At 40.7% G+C, this 14,638-nt stretch overlaps 2 protein-coding genes across 3 annotated transcripts; one reads left to right on the plus strand and one right to left on the minus strand.

Annotated features, from left to right (window-relative positions):
• Positions 1 to 738: 738 nt before the first annotated feature.
• Positions 739 to 2,697, minus strand: LOC138623910 (uncharacterized). The gene is made up of 7 exons (XM_069703715.1): positions 2,598 to 2,697; positions 2,284 to 2,428; positions 1,965 to 2,078; positions 1,689 to 1,833; positions 1,355 to 1,503; positions 1,141 to 1,280; positions 739 to 890 (listed from the first exon to the last, which is right to left on the minus strand). Exons 1-7 carry the CDS (start codon positions 2,695 to 2,697, stop codon positions 739 to 741), a joined length of 945 nt encoding a protein of 314 aa, XP_069559816.1.
• Positions 2,698 to 7,381: 4,684 nt separating this feature from the next.
• Positions 7,382 to 14,392, plus strand: kpna1 (karyopherin alpha 1 (importin alpha 5)). 2 transcript variants are annotated; one of them, XM_069703577.1, is made up of 15 exons: positions 7,401 to 7,438; positions 8,215 to 8,235; positions 8,433 to 8,566; positions 8,672 to 8,785; positions 8,941 to 9,040; positions 9,204 to 9,298; positions 9,485 to 9,616; positions 9,736 to 9,824; positions 9,947 to 10,046; positions 10,230 to 10,393; positions 10,713 to 10,791; positions 10,885 to 11,010; positions 11,099 to 11,226; positions 11,678 to 11,853; positions 12,315 to 14,392. In XM_069703577.1, the coding sequence occupies exons 3-15, from the start codon at positions 8,441 to 8,443 to the stop codon at positions 12,500 to 12,502; spliced, it is 1,617 nt and encodes a 538-aa protein (XP_069559678.1). In that variant the 5' UTR covers positions 7,401 to 7,438; positions 8,215 to 8,235; positions 8,433 to 8,440; the 3' UTR covers positions 12,503 to 14,392. The 2 variants fall into 2 exon arrangements, with proteins under 2 accessions (XP_069559677.1, XP_069559678.1); XM_069703576.1 differs by lacking the exon at positions 8,215 to 8,235 and having other exon boundaries at positions 7,382 to 7,438.
• Positions 14,393 to 14,638: the final 246 nt, after the last annotated feature.

Here is a 14,638-nt window from a genome sequence, read left to right on the forward strand (position 1 = left end):
CTACAAAATATTAATACAAATGCTATGCTTACACTATATTAGATCTTTGAAAATGTTCAAAGAAAAAAAGTTCCTATTTATATATATATATATATATACATATATTAATACATATATTATACATATATAATACATATATTATATATATATACATATATTATATATATATATACATATATATTTATATATAAAAATAGGAACTTAAAAATAATATACATTTTGTTTTCCCCGATAATTCGCCATTTCCATTATTCTGTTTTGCTTGTTATATATTCATTTGTCGGCCATATTATAATTAAACAAAGCCCGCGTGCTAAACATTCAAAACAGTTGACAATGTGTTTGATCTGCACTTTATTTCAAAATTAGTATGTCAACATGAAACAGCTACATTCAGCTGAAAAATGTAAGTTGTCATTTGATATAATTCTGCGAGGTGATTAAATACAACCTGTTGTACACTGTTACATGTACTGTCTTCTTATCACTCTAATGAGCATGCTACCAATCAGCTATAAAACGTCCATTTATCAGTCACTCAAAGTTGGATGAAAAATGTGGTTGATTAAATGAAATTACGCATTTTAATAGGCTACATCAAAATGTATAATATAAAACAAACAAAAAATGCTTTTAAGACTATACACATAACCCCAGAAAAAAAAAATCAAATGGGATAACATAATTTTCTACAACCTTTTATACATTATATAAGTTAAGTTATATCATAAAAGATGCTTAGAAGAATAGCCTTTTCTGCTTCTCGGCAATCGCCATCGGTTCCATGGCTTCAGGACTGATGTCTTCATAGAGCGGTTGTTTGATGTGTCTCCAAACCACCAAAATAATTCGGATGACGAACAGTACAGTGGCTAAAGTCAGCAGCACAGCTAAGACAAGAAAATGTGGTTAGTGCAGCAGTTACACAAATGTTTGTGGTTACTAAGATTAATGCTAAATATCCTCAGATGCCTATTTGTACAGGAGTCAGCATGGGTCCATTTAACGCCTCATACTGAGGAACGCTCATTCAACGCTCCATCTCCTTAGGCAGTCAGTCACATAAAATGTTGATATGATGTGTAGGTTGGGATTTTAATATCACAGATCAATTATGTGGAGTTTTTTTCTGAGTCTTACCAATGAACACGCCATTGCGACTGGGAGATTCGGCGTCAAAATTTTTGTCCAGGTTTCCAGAGAGCGCCCAAATCACAACAGGGTAGATTACGCAGATGTACCGGACGTGCTTGTCAAGGACAAGGTTCTCCAAAACAAACCTATCAAAACACCAAACACGTTGTTTCAGAACCTCACTTTTAAAATAAGTATTTTCCGGGTGAAGTGAACTCACCACACAAGCAACAGAACGGTCAAAATAGAGTAGGAGATGGTGGCAGCATCGTTTGGGGATATCTTTACATCGTAAGTCAGGACAATGGTCAGGTTGATCAGTGTTGCAATGGTTGTCCACGTCGTGTATATCATCACACCATTCTGAACCTGAAAATGTGGTATTACAAAGTTGTTTTAGTTTGATTTACTGAAACACATTCCAAGTAAACATTGTAAAGGGAAACCACATTGTATTTATTATGCATGACCACAACTGGCTCCTTCGATCTGACATACAGTATGTAAGATTAAACCTTAATGGTGCAAATTAGTTTACATTTGAAAACACTAACCAGCACACGGAAGAGCCACAGGTCGGTTTTGTGGTATTTCTTGAGCCAGGCACCGTAGATATGAAGTCCATGGCAGATGAAGCATATCATGGAGTAGTTTGTGCAGATGATCAGAATGAGAAAAACTAGTGCAGCAATCATTACTCTTAAAACAGCAGAAAAACACACATTTTAGTTTACTGCTTTAACTGCTTGTTGTTTTTAATCTAGTCACATTAGTTTTCTGTAAAACATTTAATGACAGAAAGCTGGACCACATCCGATGGAGACTCTTACCCTCTGTCCCAAATGAGCAGCCAACCAATGTTGAAACACAGATTGAGACACCAGCTAATAAAGAATCCATAAGGCAACACAGGAGGGGTGCAGTAGACATATCCATATCCATTCCTGCAAGACACAAGAGCCACAATTGATCAGTCACTGTGTGGGAACAGTGTTTAAATATATTTTAAAGACACAGTATACTTCAGATATTTTCCATATATGACATATACAAAAGACGCAAACAGCAATTCAAATTTGACCTATGTCTGTCCTTTAAAACACAATATTTTAGTTTTAAATTTAAAAAAATATAAAAGGTGGTCCCAACTTTCTGCAAAGACCAGCAACGATGTAGATAATCATCGCTGTCAGCCAGACGTAGATGACGCTCCAGATGCTAAAGGTCCATCCTGAAGGTGTAAGCTGGGTGTCAAACACAGCAGACACGTTGGCGGTAGTTGTCTCAAAAGGACCTACGGGCAGAAAAATATCAATATTGAGTCAGATTACAGAGGAATGTGAAGTATTAGACTAATGTTTGCCATTTCTCAAAAATCGTGCAGCGTCTATTCACAATGTTTCTTCACATCCTTCACAAGTTAAACTGAACAAAAGGAGCATATTAACTAAGTTTCAATTTACCAGTTCCAACCGCAGACAGCCCATTGAACACCAAACTTATTCCATAGGTGACAACAGACACAAGTATCGCAGCAAGACGCCAAGGATTGTGTTTTGCCATCGTGGTCAACTGTGATTAATAAAAATTATTCAACAATGGAAAATATGTTTAAATAAAAAACACACACACACACACACACACACACACACACACACACACACACACACACACACACACACACACACACACACACACACACACACAAGTTTATGTTGAAAGAGAAGAAATACAGAATTGCTGTATTCAAATAGGACGGTTCTCCTGAAGTGTCATTCAGGAAGATAGTTTATCTGTTTTAACTTCAACTGCGATGACCTGCATTTGCCTTTTGGAGGAGCAGGACAAGTGATAACAATCAATCACCTCATGCACTTCATACAGAAGTCTTACAGTCAGTCTTCAGTTGTATCTGTTTCATAAATTACCAGCTTTTTTTTTACAACCTTTTTCAAAGACTGCTGTTATGAAACGTAAAAAATTACTTAAGTAATTCTCAGCAAAGACTTTAACCTCTAGTTACCAAACTACTTGTGTAACGTTACACACGGGTCCATGTACGACCTCTGCATGCTGGGTTTATTACAGGATAATAAAATGTTGGCAGTATAACAAAAAACAGACTCCACCTGATTAAGACCCGATGAGATTAAACAACATCAAACAACACATACCTGGCTTTGCTCCTCCTTGTGTGACCTGAGCCACGGGTGTGAATAATGAGATGAAGAAGACAGGAAGCTGCCTGTTATATAGAAGAGCTCGTTGTGTAAGTGAACATTTATGACCATTCAATGCGTCACGTGCATCACTGATCTTGTTTATCTTGTTCTGTAACAGGGCGGTGCATCATAAAATATGGTTAAACATGCCTCCCCATACATTTCATGATTATAAAATACACACGTACCTCCTTAATTAATATTGCGTTGTATAAGTTGATTCATTAAGTACTTTGTTGCTTAAAATTATCTTGTTACTATATATATTATTATGATTACCTTATTATTCCTAAGAATTGACACATTGATATATTTTCTATATTTGACAGAGTGTAAAAATAGTCAGCCTACATGTTGACGTTTGAAAACAAGCTGGTAATATTAAAGGTGTTAATCAGGTGAGGTGGGAATATCAAGTTTTACAGTTAAATAGTGATGCCAGTGTATGAACCATATCCTTAAAACTTGAATTTAGATTGTGAGTGGTTGTTGATTTTTCTCATGCTTTTGGCAAGACCTGCCTATAAGTATAAAATGTATACGTCACAGTATGTAAAATATACAGTAGATTGTAATAGTTTGTTGGTCAATATTTGCTCTCTGCTTAAAGCTAAAAGTTGAACACCAGGTGAAACCAACAAATCCCCGACAAACCACACAAAAACATTGCTTCAACACTCTTTCACCGATTTTTTTTAAAAAAAATTTTAAGTCTCATAATCAGGAAGGAGTATAAACCAACAGCTGGATAAATAAACCACACTGGACCACTGGTCTGTAGTAACTGGTGTTCTGGCAGCAGACGACCCCATAAATCCAACCAGGAGACCAGCGAGTCGAGAGTTATTGTAGCAAACATTGATAGCAGTCAGCAGCTTGCATTGTTTGGTGCATATTGCATGGAAAGTAACTAAGTGCACTTACTCAAGTATTTTGCTCAAGTACAATTTTGAGCTACTTTATTTGAGTGTTTCCTTTTCATACTAATTTACACTCCATTTCAGAGGGAAATCTTGTACTTTCTACTACGTGTGTTCTATACCTTTAGTTACTTTTAAGATGAAAATTGATAATGGATAATAAAACAAGCTTTTAAAATACTACACAAAGTTAAAGATTAAACCAGTGGCTTCCAACCTGTTTGTCTTCTGACGTCTTATAAAAAGCAGTGTGTTGTCTGTATCACATTTGAAATGTCTGAGTTGTTAACAACTCCACCAAATAGTGTTTTGTTTTTTTCCCTTCTAAACTTTTTAAATGGTTTCAATTCAATAAATGTTCAACGATCCAATATCTCTCCAAATCTTAACGATTAGAGAAAAATTCCAAAAAGCATGAACAGATTTGTGGATCAGAACTCTGTTTTCTTCTTTCCTCTCTCAGTAATCATCTGATGACCCCTCAGATTTATCTGCTGTCCCTGTTTATAAAAACATATATAAAGTATTTCAAACTAGCTCCACCTGCAGCAGCTGCAAATGTAACATGCTGCTGACACACTGATGACTCAGTACTAATAATCTAATAAAGTCTTATATGATACTATATTAGTCAGAGGGATCAAACCTGAACTTATACTTTCATAAAGTAACTACATTTTGCTAATGATACTTGTGTGATTTTTCATGCAGGACCTGATAAACATCAGAATGCATGAAGGAAAACAATCAATAATATAACACTACTTAAACGAGTCAGCGATGTCAGGGCGCAGTATAATAATGCAATGTGGTGACAGCAAATGAACATAACAAGGACTTCAGCATCATATAATTTCATGTCACATTTATTTTGAGGGGCTTCATCATCTGTCAGCAACATCTCCAGGACAAAAGTCCTCATTTACAACATATACAAAGCATTTCAAAGTACATATCATAAAGACGTCATTCTACACTGATACCAAAATGTATTCAGAAACACATTCAATTCACATGCTCACTTAAATATAATTTTCTGCTTCTTAGCAATTTCCATCGGAGAACTGGCGTCAGGGTCTACATCAGCGTAAAGCGGCTTTTTGATTTGCTTCCAGATGACCAAAAATATCCGTCCAGCGAACAGGGAACAGGCTACAGCCAACAATGCAGCTAGAGGAGACAGAAAGCATCAGACACCTTATAAACAACCAGAGACACCCTCTAAAACCAATAAGTGGGTCATTTTTCTGCCTTAAATGCAATCAACAGATATCAGGATTTTTCATTAAAACTTCTGTCAATACACTTAAAGTCAAACGATTGCTTGTAACAACTAACTGAAGGTGGCTTCTTAAAACCTTAAAGTGTAAAATTCTGTATGCATATGAAGAAAAAAATTTAATCTCACTTTCTGTCCCACAGGAGCAACCATCCAATATTGAGGCCCAAATTTAAGCACCAAGCCACAAAAAAAAATCCATGTGGCAAAACAACAGGGCTGCAGTACACGTAACCATAGGTATTCCTGCAGAAAGAAATCAAAGCTAAATGTACACTTCAATAAACCAAATACAGAGTATGTATTTGCTTTTATTTATTGATTAATTTATTTTAAGCCTCCTGCCTTCTGGGAGGAGGAAACTAGAAACTTTTTCCAGGAAGAAAAATCTAATTTGACAAGTTCTTACTTCCCAAAGATGCCAGAGAGGACGTAAACCAACACTAAAGCCAGAAAAATGTAAATGATTGACCAAATGGTAAACGTCCATCCTGATGGTGTGATCTCGGTCACAAACTCATCTGAAATGTTTCTGGTGGATGACAAGAAGGGGTCTTGGTGCAACAAATTCAAACAACATTACAGAGCATTAGAGACACAGTGGCGATATTGTAGAGATATTTTCAGACAAGAGTGGAAAGTGAAAAGGATAAAACATTTTTCTTGCAGCGTTTGATTGAATATCTTGTGCTGCATGAATGAACAGAGCATTAAAAGTCATACTTACATATTCCCAGCCCTGACAGAGCAGTGAGCACCATCGTGATGATAAAGAAAATCAATGCCAGCACGATGGCAATAGCAAGGCTGATGTTGTGTTTTGCCATTGTTGATTAATCAATTTATCTAAAAACACAAGTATTATAAGTGAACACAATGTAATGTAAGAAACAAACAAGTTCTTAAGCAGTATTGGAACCAAATATAATTAATATTTGCATCAATAAAGAAGCCTCTGACGTACCATTTCCTGTGTGTTGTTGGATGAAAGCAGTAAACAGAGTGCCGCTGAGGAGTGGCTTCATTCATTACATTAAAAGGTACAGGTTGTACCTTATATAGCACGTCAGCACGTGTCCGTGGTTGATATAACGTTTAGAGACTTCCTACTTGTGTCCTATATCCACAAATGATTCACTGAACAAAGAGAAACATTTGCTTTATTTCCGAGTGTCATGAGTATACACTTATTTATGTGCTAGACTTTGCCCATGGCGGTAATGTTTGGTAACAGGTTGGTTTTTTTTAATCACCCACTCACATCAGTTCTATGGCCCAGCAGCTGAGACGAGAGTTTGCTCTCTTATGAATGGCCGGTGAATTATAACAGCTTCGAGTAATTGAATAATCAGTTATGAAACGTAGACCTGCTGCCAGCTGGAGAAGGTTTATCACTTGCACACTTGTGAACAAATACAATAACTCACCTCTGGCAAAATCCATCACACAACAATAACACTGTTGTCTGTGTTTCTTGGTTGTTTGTATATAATACATATAGATATATACTGTACTGTATATACTGTGCATTTTATATTTTATATTTTTTTACAGCTATTTTACTGCTTTTCTATTATTCTATTATTATCTTATTGCTTCTGTATGCTGCTGCAGCGGAAGAAAAAAAAAAAAAAGAAGTCCCCTCGGGGATTAATAAAGTAACTACCTAACCTAACCTAAGACAACGGGACCCCAGAGCACACAGGTTGATTTTACCTGGACTCTAAAGCCAGGTGGGGCGGAGTGTAAATAAGTGCGGTGGGGGAGGAGGGGAGGAGGGGTGGGGGGTGCGCTTAAAATCACGCATGCGCAGTATCATACCGGCGACGGCTGTACGAACGGTGGCCTAACGAATAAGGGGATTACGGAGCCCAATCTGACAGGTCAGACAATAAATAACATATTTCCGCAGCGTATGTCCGGCAACGTTTTATTACGAAAAGCTGAAGGAACCTCTTTAAGTCGGAAAAAAAAAACCCGTTTGGTAAATATCGTGCGGTCGCACGAGCTGACGTTAACGTTGGATTTCAAAGCTAAGCTAACGTTAGCTTAATTTAGCTCGCCACCGTTAGCTCTCGGTGGACGAGGGGGCTAACGAGGGCTTTGACACCAGCCAGCTGACCCAAGAGTAGCCCTCCCCGTGGACCCGGGCTTCACCGAGTTATTTATTTATTTTTTGCCGATCGTCGCCTCTTGTCGGCAGATAAATATAATACGTCTGATCGCTTTTTAATCGCGCAGTGTCAAGTGACAGCAAGCTAACCAGCTAGCTCGTATCTTTTCAGATGTCCCCTTTTATTGACAACAACAACAACAACAACAAAAAAAACCCTCTGCTAAGAGGTTTGGTCCTGTTATACATGTTGAAACTGCAGCTGAAGTTTTATTGTTCACCTTAGCTGTTGATTGTCTTGCTCATCCTGACATCTGTCACGTTCAAAGGTGCCCTACATGTATTGTTACACACTCAGTGGTGTAAATCAGGTGTTTACATTAGATCAGTCAAAGTCTCAGTTTCAGATGGGGGGGGGTTAAAAGATTTGTACCATCAACAGTATTGTTGGGATGACTATCGGTGTTTTCACCAAATCTTTACGTTGTTTGTTTTTTTGGTAAATAATCATCAATAATGTGGCTATTACGACTAATTGGGTTAAAGGCTGACAGCTACAACAGTCTGGTAAGTTCATCACTATCGCTTAACCATAATGCATCCTTTAAAACTAGGAAAAGACCAGAATTATACTATATCATAATATTACCATATCTAAAATCTGTGACGATATTTTGTCTAGTATGTCTGTATTACTAAAAATCAATATATCGCCCTGCCCTGCCCCAAGTCTGCCCTGCTAATAGTTTTCTGCATCTTCTCAGGCTGCACAATGAGTCAGGGTAAGGACAATGCACGACTCAAGAGCTACAAGAACAAGTCTCTCAACACAGACGAAATGAGGAGGAGGAGGGAAGAGGAAGGCCTGCAGCTCCGCAAACAGAAGAAGGACGAACAAGTGAGCAAAGGACTTGTTGCTGCTCCTCTTCACGGGCCAAGAGGTAAACTTGAATCCCATAAACGTATAAATACCACAACAACTTACTTGTGATTTTTGTTGCAGCTTTTTAAGAGGAGGAATGTTGCCACCGTGGAGGACGACGGCATCCTGGAGGACGATGGGATGGCCGATAGCGGCTACCTGGAGTCCCAGGCTAACAACATGGACCCACTCACGGTGAGAATGCGTTCATCAAAAAAAAAAAAAAACGCTCCGGAAAAACATTAAAAAGAAACCCGCTGCGCCTTGTGCGTAATTTCCCGATTCACTACGCATGACGTAACCACATTTCGTGTGCGTTTTATCAAAATGTCTGTCGCTCTGCCGTGCAGGGTGGCGCGATCTCTGAAGACATGACTCAGATGATCTTCTCCAGCTCTCCTGAACAGCAGCTAATAGGTACTCAGCGCTTTAGGAAACTTCTTTCTAAAGGTAAGGTTTCCATCACTGTACATCAATACTTATTAGGACCGAATGATCATTGAGTGCCTTTAGCGCCTAAAATAATACATTTGTTTCATTCATTTCAGCGTAATCGTGTGCTGATAAGTATGGCTATATTAATTGTTGCCATCCTACTGTTTGTCTCGCACAGAGCCCAACCCACCTATCGATGAAGTCATCGCCACTCCAGGGGTGGTGGAGCGTTTTGTTGAATTCCTGAAGAGAAAAGAAAATTGCACATTGCAGGTACATTTCTCGAGTAAATCTGAGTAACGGCGCACGTCTGAATCTACTGACTCAGTTGAGGAGACATGAAGTTTTAAACCTTTTTTTTTTTTTGTCCTCGTTTGTGACGTGGTCCTCCTGGTCTAACATTTCAAATACTGTGTGTGTGTGTTGCGATAATGTTGCTATATTCAAATGTTGTTTTAGTTCGAGGCTGCTTGGGTGTTGACCAACATCGCTTCAGGTACATCCCACCAAACACGGGTGGTAATCCAGGCGGGAGCCGTGCCCATATTTATAGAGATGCTAAGCTCGGATTTTGAAGACGTACAGGAACAGGTAAGGATATTCTGGCTTTCCTGGAACCCACTGTCCTCCGTCGGCTCACTTATCTCCTTGAAAATTGTATGTTTTAATGTTGTTCACTGACTGACGTGAATCATTGTTTTGCCTTTCAGGCAGTGTGGGCACTGGGAAACATAGCAGGAGACAGCACAGAATGCAGAGACTTTGTCATAGACTGCAACATTCTGCCTTCACTGGTTCAGTAAGTAGCAACATTGTCTTCCTCCTAAATATTCCGGTTGAAGCTGGAAAAAGAAAGAAAAAAGAAAGAACAAGAGCAACTGCGATCCCTGATGGATAAATTATGCTCGGTTCTTCTTGCAGGTTATTGGCCAAACAGAATCGCTTAACCATGATGAGGAACGCGGTGTGGGCGCTCTCAAACTTGTGCAGAGGAAAGAACCCACCTCCAGACTTCACTAAGGTAATTTGCCAAGATAAACATATCACTAAGGCAACCGCACACCTCTGACATTTCTTAAGCGCGTCATATCTCACCTTTCGATGTCAAAATCTTTATGAAGTTGCTTGTATCTAAACTGCCCACTAAATTCCCCCCCCCCTCCTCCCCCTTACCACCACCACCACCTTTCTTTGTTTCTACCAGGTGTCTCCGTGTCTCAGCGTGCTGTCATGGCTGCTCTTTGTCAATGACACGGACATCCTGGCTGACGCGTGCTGGGCTCTCTCCTACCTATCTGATGGCCCTAACGACAAAATCCAGGCTGTTATTGACTCGGGAGTCTGCCGCAGGCTGGTTGAACTGCTGATGTGAGACTTCGAATATACTTACAATTCTTCTACTCGGATACATGTAGAAACATGGAGGTCTCCAGTTTAATGGCTGTAAACGGGCAACCGGTGCCACCTTAACTGTATAACATTTTAGACCACCAGGTTGGGTGTGACGGTCCAAATATGGGCGTGTTGTAAATATTTCACTGAATGTAATCGAGTTTGACTCAAATACAACAGAAAGTTTGGGTTAACATTTCGTGCTTCCAATCTGGAAACCGGAGGGTAAAATGTTTTGAAGCTTGGGAAACGACCTCTCGAGTGATCTCACACTCCAATTCTGCTGTCCTTTAAGGCACTCTGATTACAAAGTGGTATCTCCTGCACTGCGAGCTGTTGGAAACATAGTCACTGGAGATGATCTACAGACACAGGTAACCGCAGCGTCTGCACAACCAGCGGTGATAATACTTCTTCGGAAGGCAACGGAGTGTTTCTGACCTCGCAAGGCATTTAAATTTTTATAGGTGATTCTGAACTGTTCTGCGCTGCAGTCCCTACTTCACCTACTGAGCAGCCCCAAGGAGTCCATCAAGAAGGAAGCATGTTGGACGATCTCCAACATCACTGCAGGGAACCGAGCACAGATACAGGTGTGTGTGTGGCATTTCACAGAAAAGCCTCAAAAGTGTTGAATATTTATATACTTATGTATTGCCGTATATATATCCCCCCTTGTAGATGGTGATAGACGCAGGTCTGCTGCCTCCTCTCATCGCTATCCTGCAAGTAGCAGAGTTTCGCACAAGGAAGGAGGCCGCATGGGCCATTACCAACGCCACCTCGGGGGGCTCAGCAGAGCAGATCAGGTAGGACACTGATGCCGTTTGGCACGCGGTAAACAGCCAGTGTGCATCCAGTGAACCCTAATGGATGACATTAAAATGCACTAATTGCACAGAGCAGAAATAGTGCGGCGCTAGCATTTGTTTCATTTTATCTCTATTAATGCTCATGAAACGCAGCCTAGCGCCGTTGTTTCTTATTTATAGCGCAGTTTTAGGAGTTTAGGGTTGTTTCATGGTTTTAAAATGATTAGATTTAGAAAAATCTAAAAGCTACATATAGCTTATCTTATAAAATACTAAGCGGGTATTTGAACTAGGCAGCAGGAAATTAGCTAATAATCCTAATTATGTTATTCATTGTTGTAGGTATTTGGTTGGCGATTTAATTATTAGATTGTCAGACTTGGAGTGTAGTTTTATCTTTTGCTAAGTAATAAAAGGTGTGTGTGTGTGTGTGTGTTACCTCCTGCAGGCACCTAGTGGAGCTCGGCTGTATAAAACCTCTGTGTGACCTGCTCACACTCATGGACTCCAAAATAGTTCAGGTGGCTCTAAACGGTCTCGAGAACATCCTGCGACTGGGAGAACTGGAGGCCAAGAGGGGAGGAGGCATCAACCCCTACTGCGCGCTCATCGAAGAGGCCTATGGTGAGTGCGCAAACCAATGCAGCAGCACTCGCAACACGAACAATGCATCTAATACAACTTTGATTTTTTTTTTTTTTTGCCATTTTTGCCACTAATCAGTCAGCCTCATCCTTCTCAACAAGAGGGAAGTCAGCAATCACGTTGTTTTCTGTCAGTGATATTGTGAGGTTTTATAAAAAATAAAAAAAAAAGGCAAAAGAAATATTTGCAGGTGCTAAGTATTGATCTCATCGTCTCTGCTGCTCATCAAATAATGGAAATTACAAATTACACTGCTCTCAAAATAGCCCGAGGAATTTTCAGTCGATCGGCTCCTCCGTTAATCGACCGTTTGCTGTCGCTCTCGGCAGTTTTGCCTGACAAATTACTTAAAGCCATCGTTCAATTATTTATACAGCAGACCCTTAACTTTTTGTTGACCCGGTACTCGTTTCAGCGCTACTGTACTCTCTTCTTTTCAGGTCTAGACAAGCTGGAGTTCCTGCAGGGCCACGAGAACCAGGAAATCTACCAGAAAGCCTTCGACCTGATCGAGCGCTACTTCAACACTGAAGACGAGGACCAGTCTCTGGCCCCGGCCGTCGACCTGCAGCAGCAGCAGTTCCTCTTCCAGCAGTGCGAGGCCCCGATGGAGGGCTTCCAGCTATAATGTTAAACCCTCCCCTGCCCCCCCCCCCCCTCCGCCCCGCGCTCCACCTTCATCCTCACCGACGTTCACTTCTGTCACTCTCTGCCCACGGCCATGCTCCATGGTGACAACAGCCCTCGGCCTACGGCCTCCCCTCCGCCCCTCCTCATTGTCCGAAAGGCTGATTTAATCATCGTCATGATTATTAAAAGTGTAACATTACAGGAGCACATGTGTGTGCGTTCGTCCAACGTGGGTCGAGCTCTGCAGTCTTGTCAGCCAGTTCGTGAAGGTTCCACTCGTCATTCTGTCTTGCGCCGATTTCCTCAGCACCTGAACCCCCTCCCACCTGCTAGGGCCTCGGCATCTCCTACTAGCAGATTGTCCCTGGACCACCTTCCCCGTATTACTTTTTGGATTTCCTCCTCCAGCTCCTCCCTAATGAGAAGCACCTCTCCATGTCCCCGTAGGATTGGCAATCGCTATCTCCGAGTCAGCGGGAGTAGTTGGACTCCACCGCTTGTCCGATTTGAAGCATTAAGGACTCGCAAGACAGACAAACATGGACGTGATTTTTATCCTCGTCTCACACACACACACACACACACACACACACACACACACACACACACACACACACAGAGAAGAATGATCTAACCTAAACACTGGACTGACCACGAGACGTTGACCACATGTTTGACTGTGGTCACTGGACTGAGCTGCCCACAGCGGGGCCGTGTGGCCAGTCCCAAACCCAGGACCCAACTGACCTCTACGAAAGGCACTTAAACGACTCAAAAACGGACGCTGATTTCCCTCACCTCCCGCCTCCGACCACAGATGGACAAATTAGAAACTTGACTGTGTCGCTGACGGGTGGAGCTTGTCAGTGACAAACCAGGCTGCTTGCATTCCCTCCTGGATCTCATATCATGCATTCCTCTGTCCGGAAATGGGACTTTTCCACCTGCACAGGCTCCATTCTGAAGAGTTTCGACTGCCTCCTGCCTTCTGGTGTGATGTGAATAACCCCATGGTACCATGGGAATTGGAGTCTTCCCTCGCACTGAGATATTTGGACAGACTTGGACGAGACAAAACAGACTATTTAACCCTGGCTTCTGTCCAGCAGCAGACCAGCGGGAGTTTTTATTATCTTACCATCATTTCATTTCATTTGCAGCACTTTAGTTCAGGACTGATGCCAGCTCATCGACAGTATACCGTAGTTTGGACATTAGCTATTTAATTGGTTGATGACGCGGCTTTTCCCTCCTCAGGAAGCGAGGTCTAAAGAGGGGTCGTCTGTATCCTCGTTCCCCTTCTGGTATGGCAAGGATCTCACCGTTTACCCTTCCCACGAAGGGACTCCAGCAGATTGTGGACAGTCGGCACACTTATCACAGTCAGAAGAAAAGCTGGAAGAACTTTATTCTGACAAAGTAACTTCTACCAATCAGACTGTATTTGGGAAATTGGCTGATTGGCTGTGAGCAGTCTAAAACATGACTTTCCAACACATGTTCAGGTAGTATCTTCCGATTCGATCATGCCAAACCATCCACACGTATATCAGCTATTAGGCCCGAAGTTGGTCTTTTTTTTTTCAAAACATTACTTTTTTTTTATTTGGAGATTAGCATCTGTCATGTAGCTGATTGTGCCATAATCATTATTCTAAGAAATCCTTCCACATAATTTCAGCAAAAATCCAGATTAAAACTTGAAAATCCTGGTGATCACCTTACTTAGCAAAACTGAATGTTCGTTGACCAAGTCCTCTTTATATTGCTTACTTTTGTCAAGATCTCTGCAAGAGATGACCAGCTCTTCATGTTCATTACTGTTTGTTGTATTGAGTTTGTGCATCTGTCCTCTGTTATGCCATTTGCATAAAAGTCGTTTCATGAACTACAGTGGAAGTGAATCCGTTTCATTGTAGGATGAGGTTGTTTTTTTTTCCTCTGCAATTTATTATTGTTACACGACTGAAACAATGATGAACCTTAATGTGGAAGGCAGCAATTAACATTTATTTGTAGAATTATCTTCTCAATTCAGTGTTTGGAAAGAAAAGAAGAAGTCCAAAACCAAGAAGTAATGACATAATATTAACATTTAGGAAGTTTACCACTGAACCACTGAATTTAGTTAGAC

This window comes from Brachyistius frenatus, unplaced genomic scaffold (genome assembly GCF_029030835.1).
Source record: "Brachyistius frenatus isolate BFR_SWC_R1_liver_20210118 unplaced genomic scaffold, ASM2903083v1 Contig_47, whole genome shotgun sequence".
NCBI classification, from domain to species: domain Eukaryota; kingdom Metazoa; phylum Chordata; class Actinopteri; family Embiotocidae; genus Brachyistius; species Brachyistius frenatus.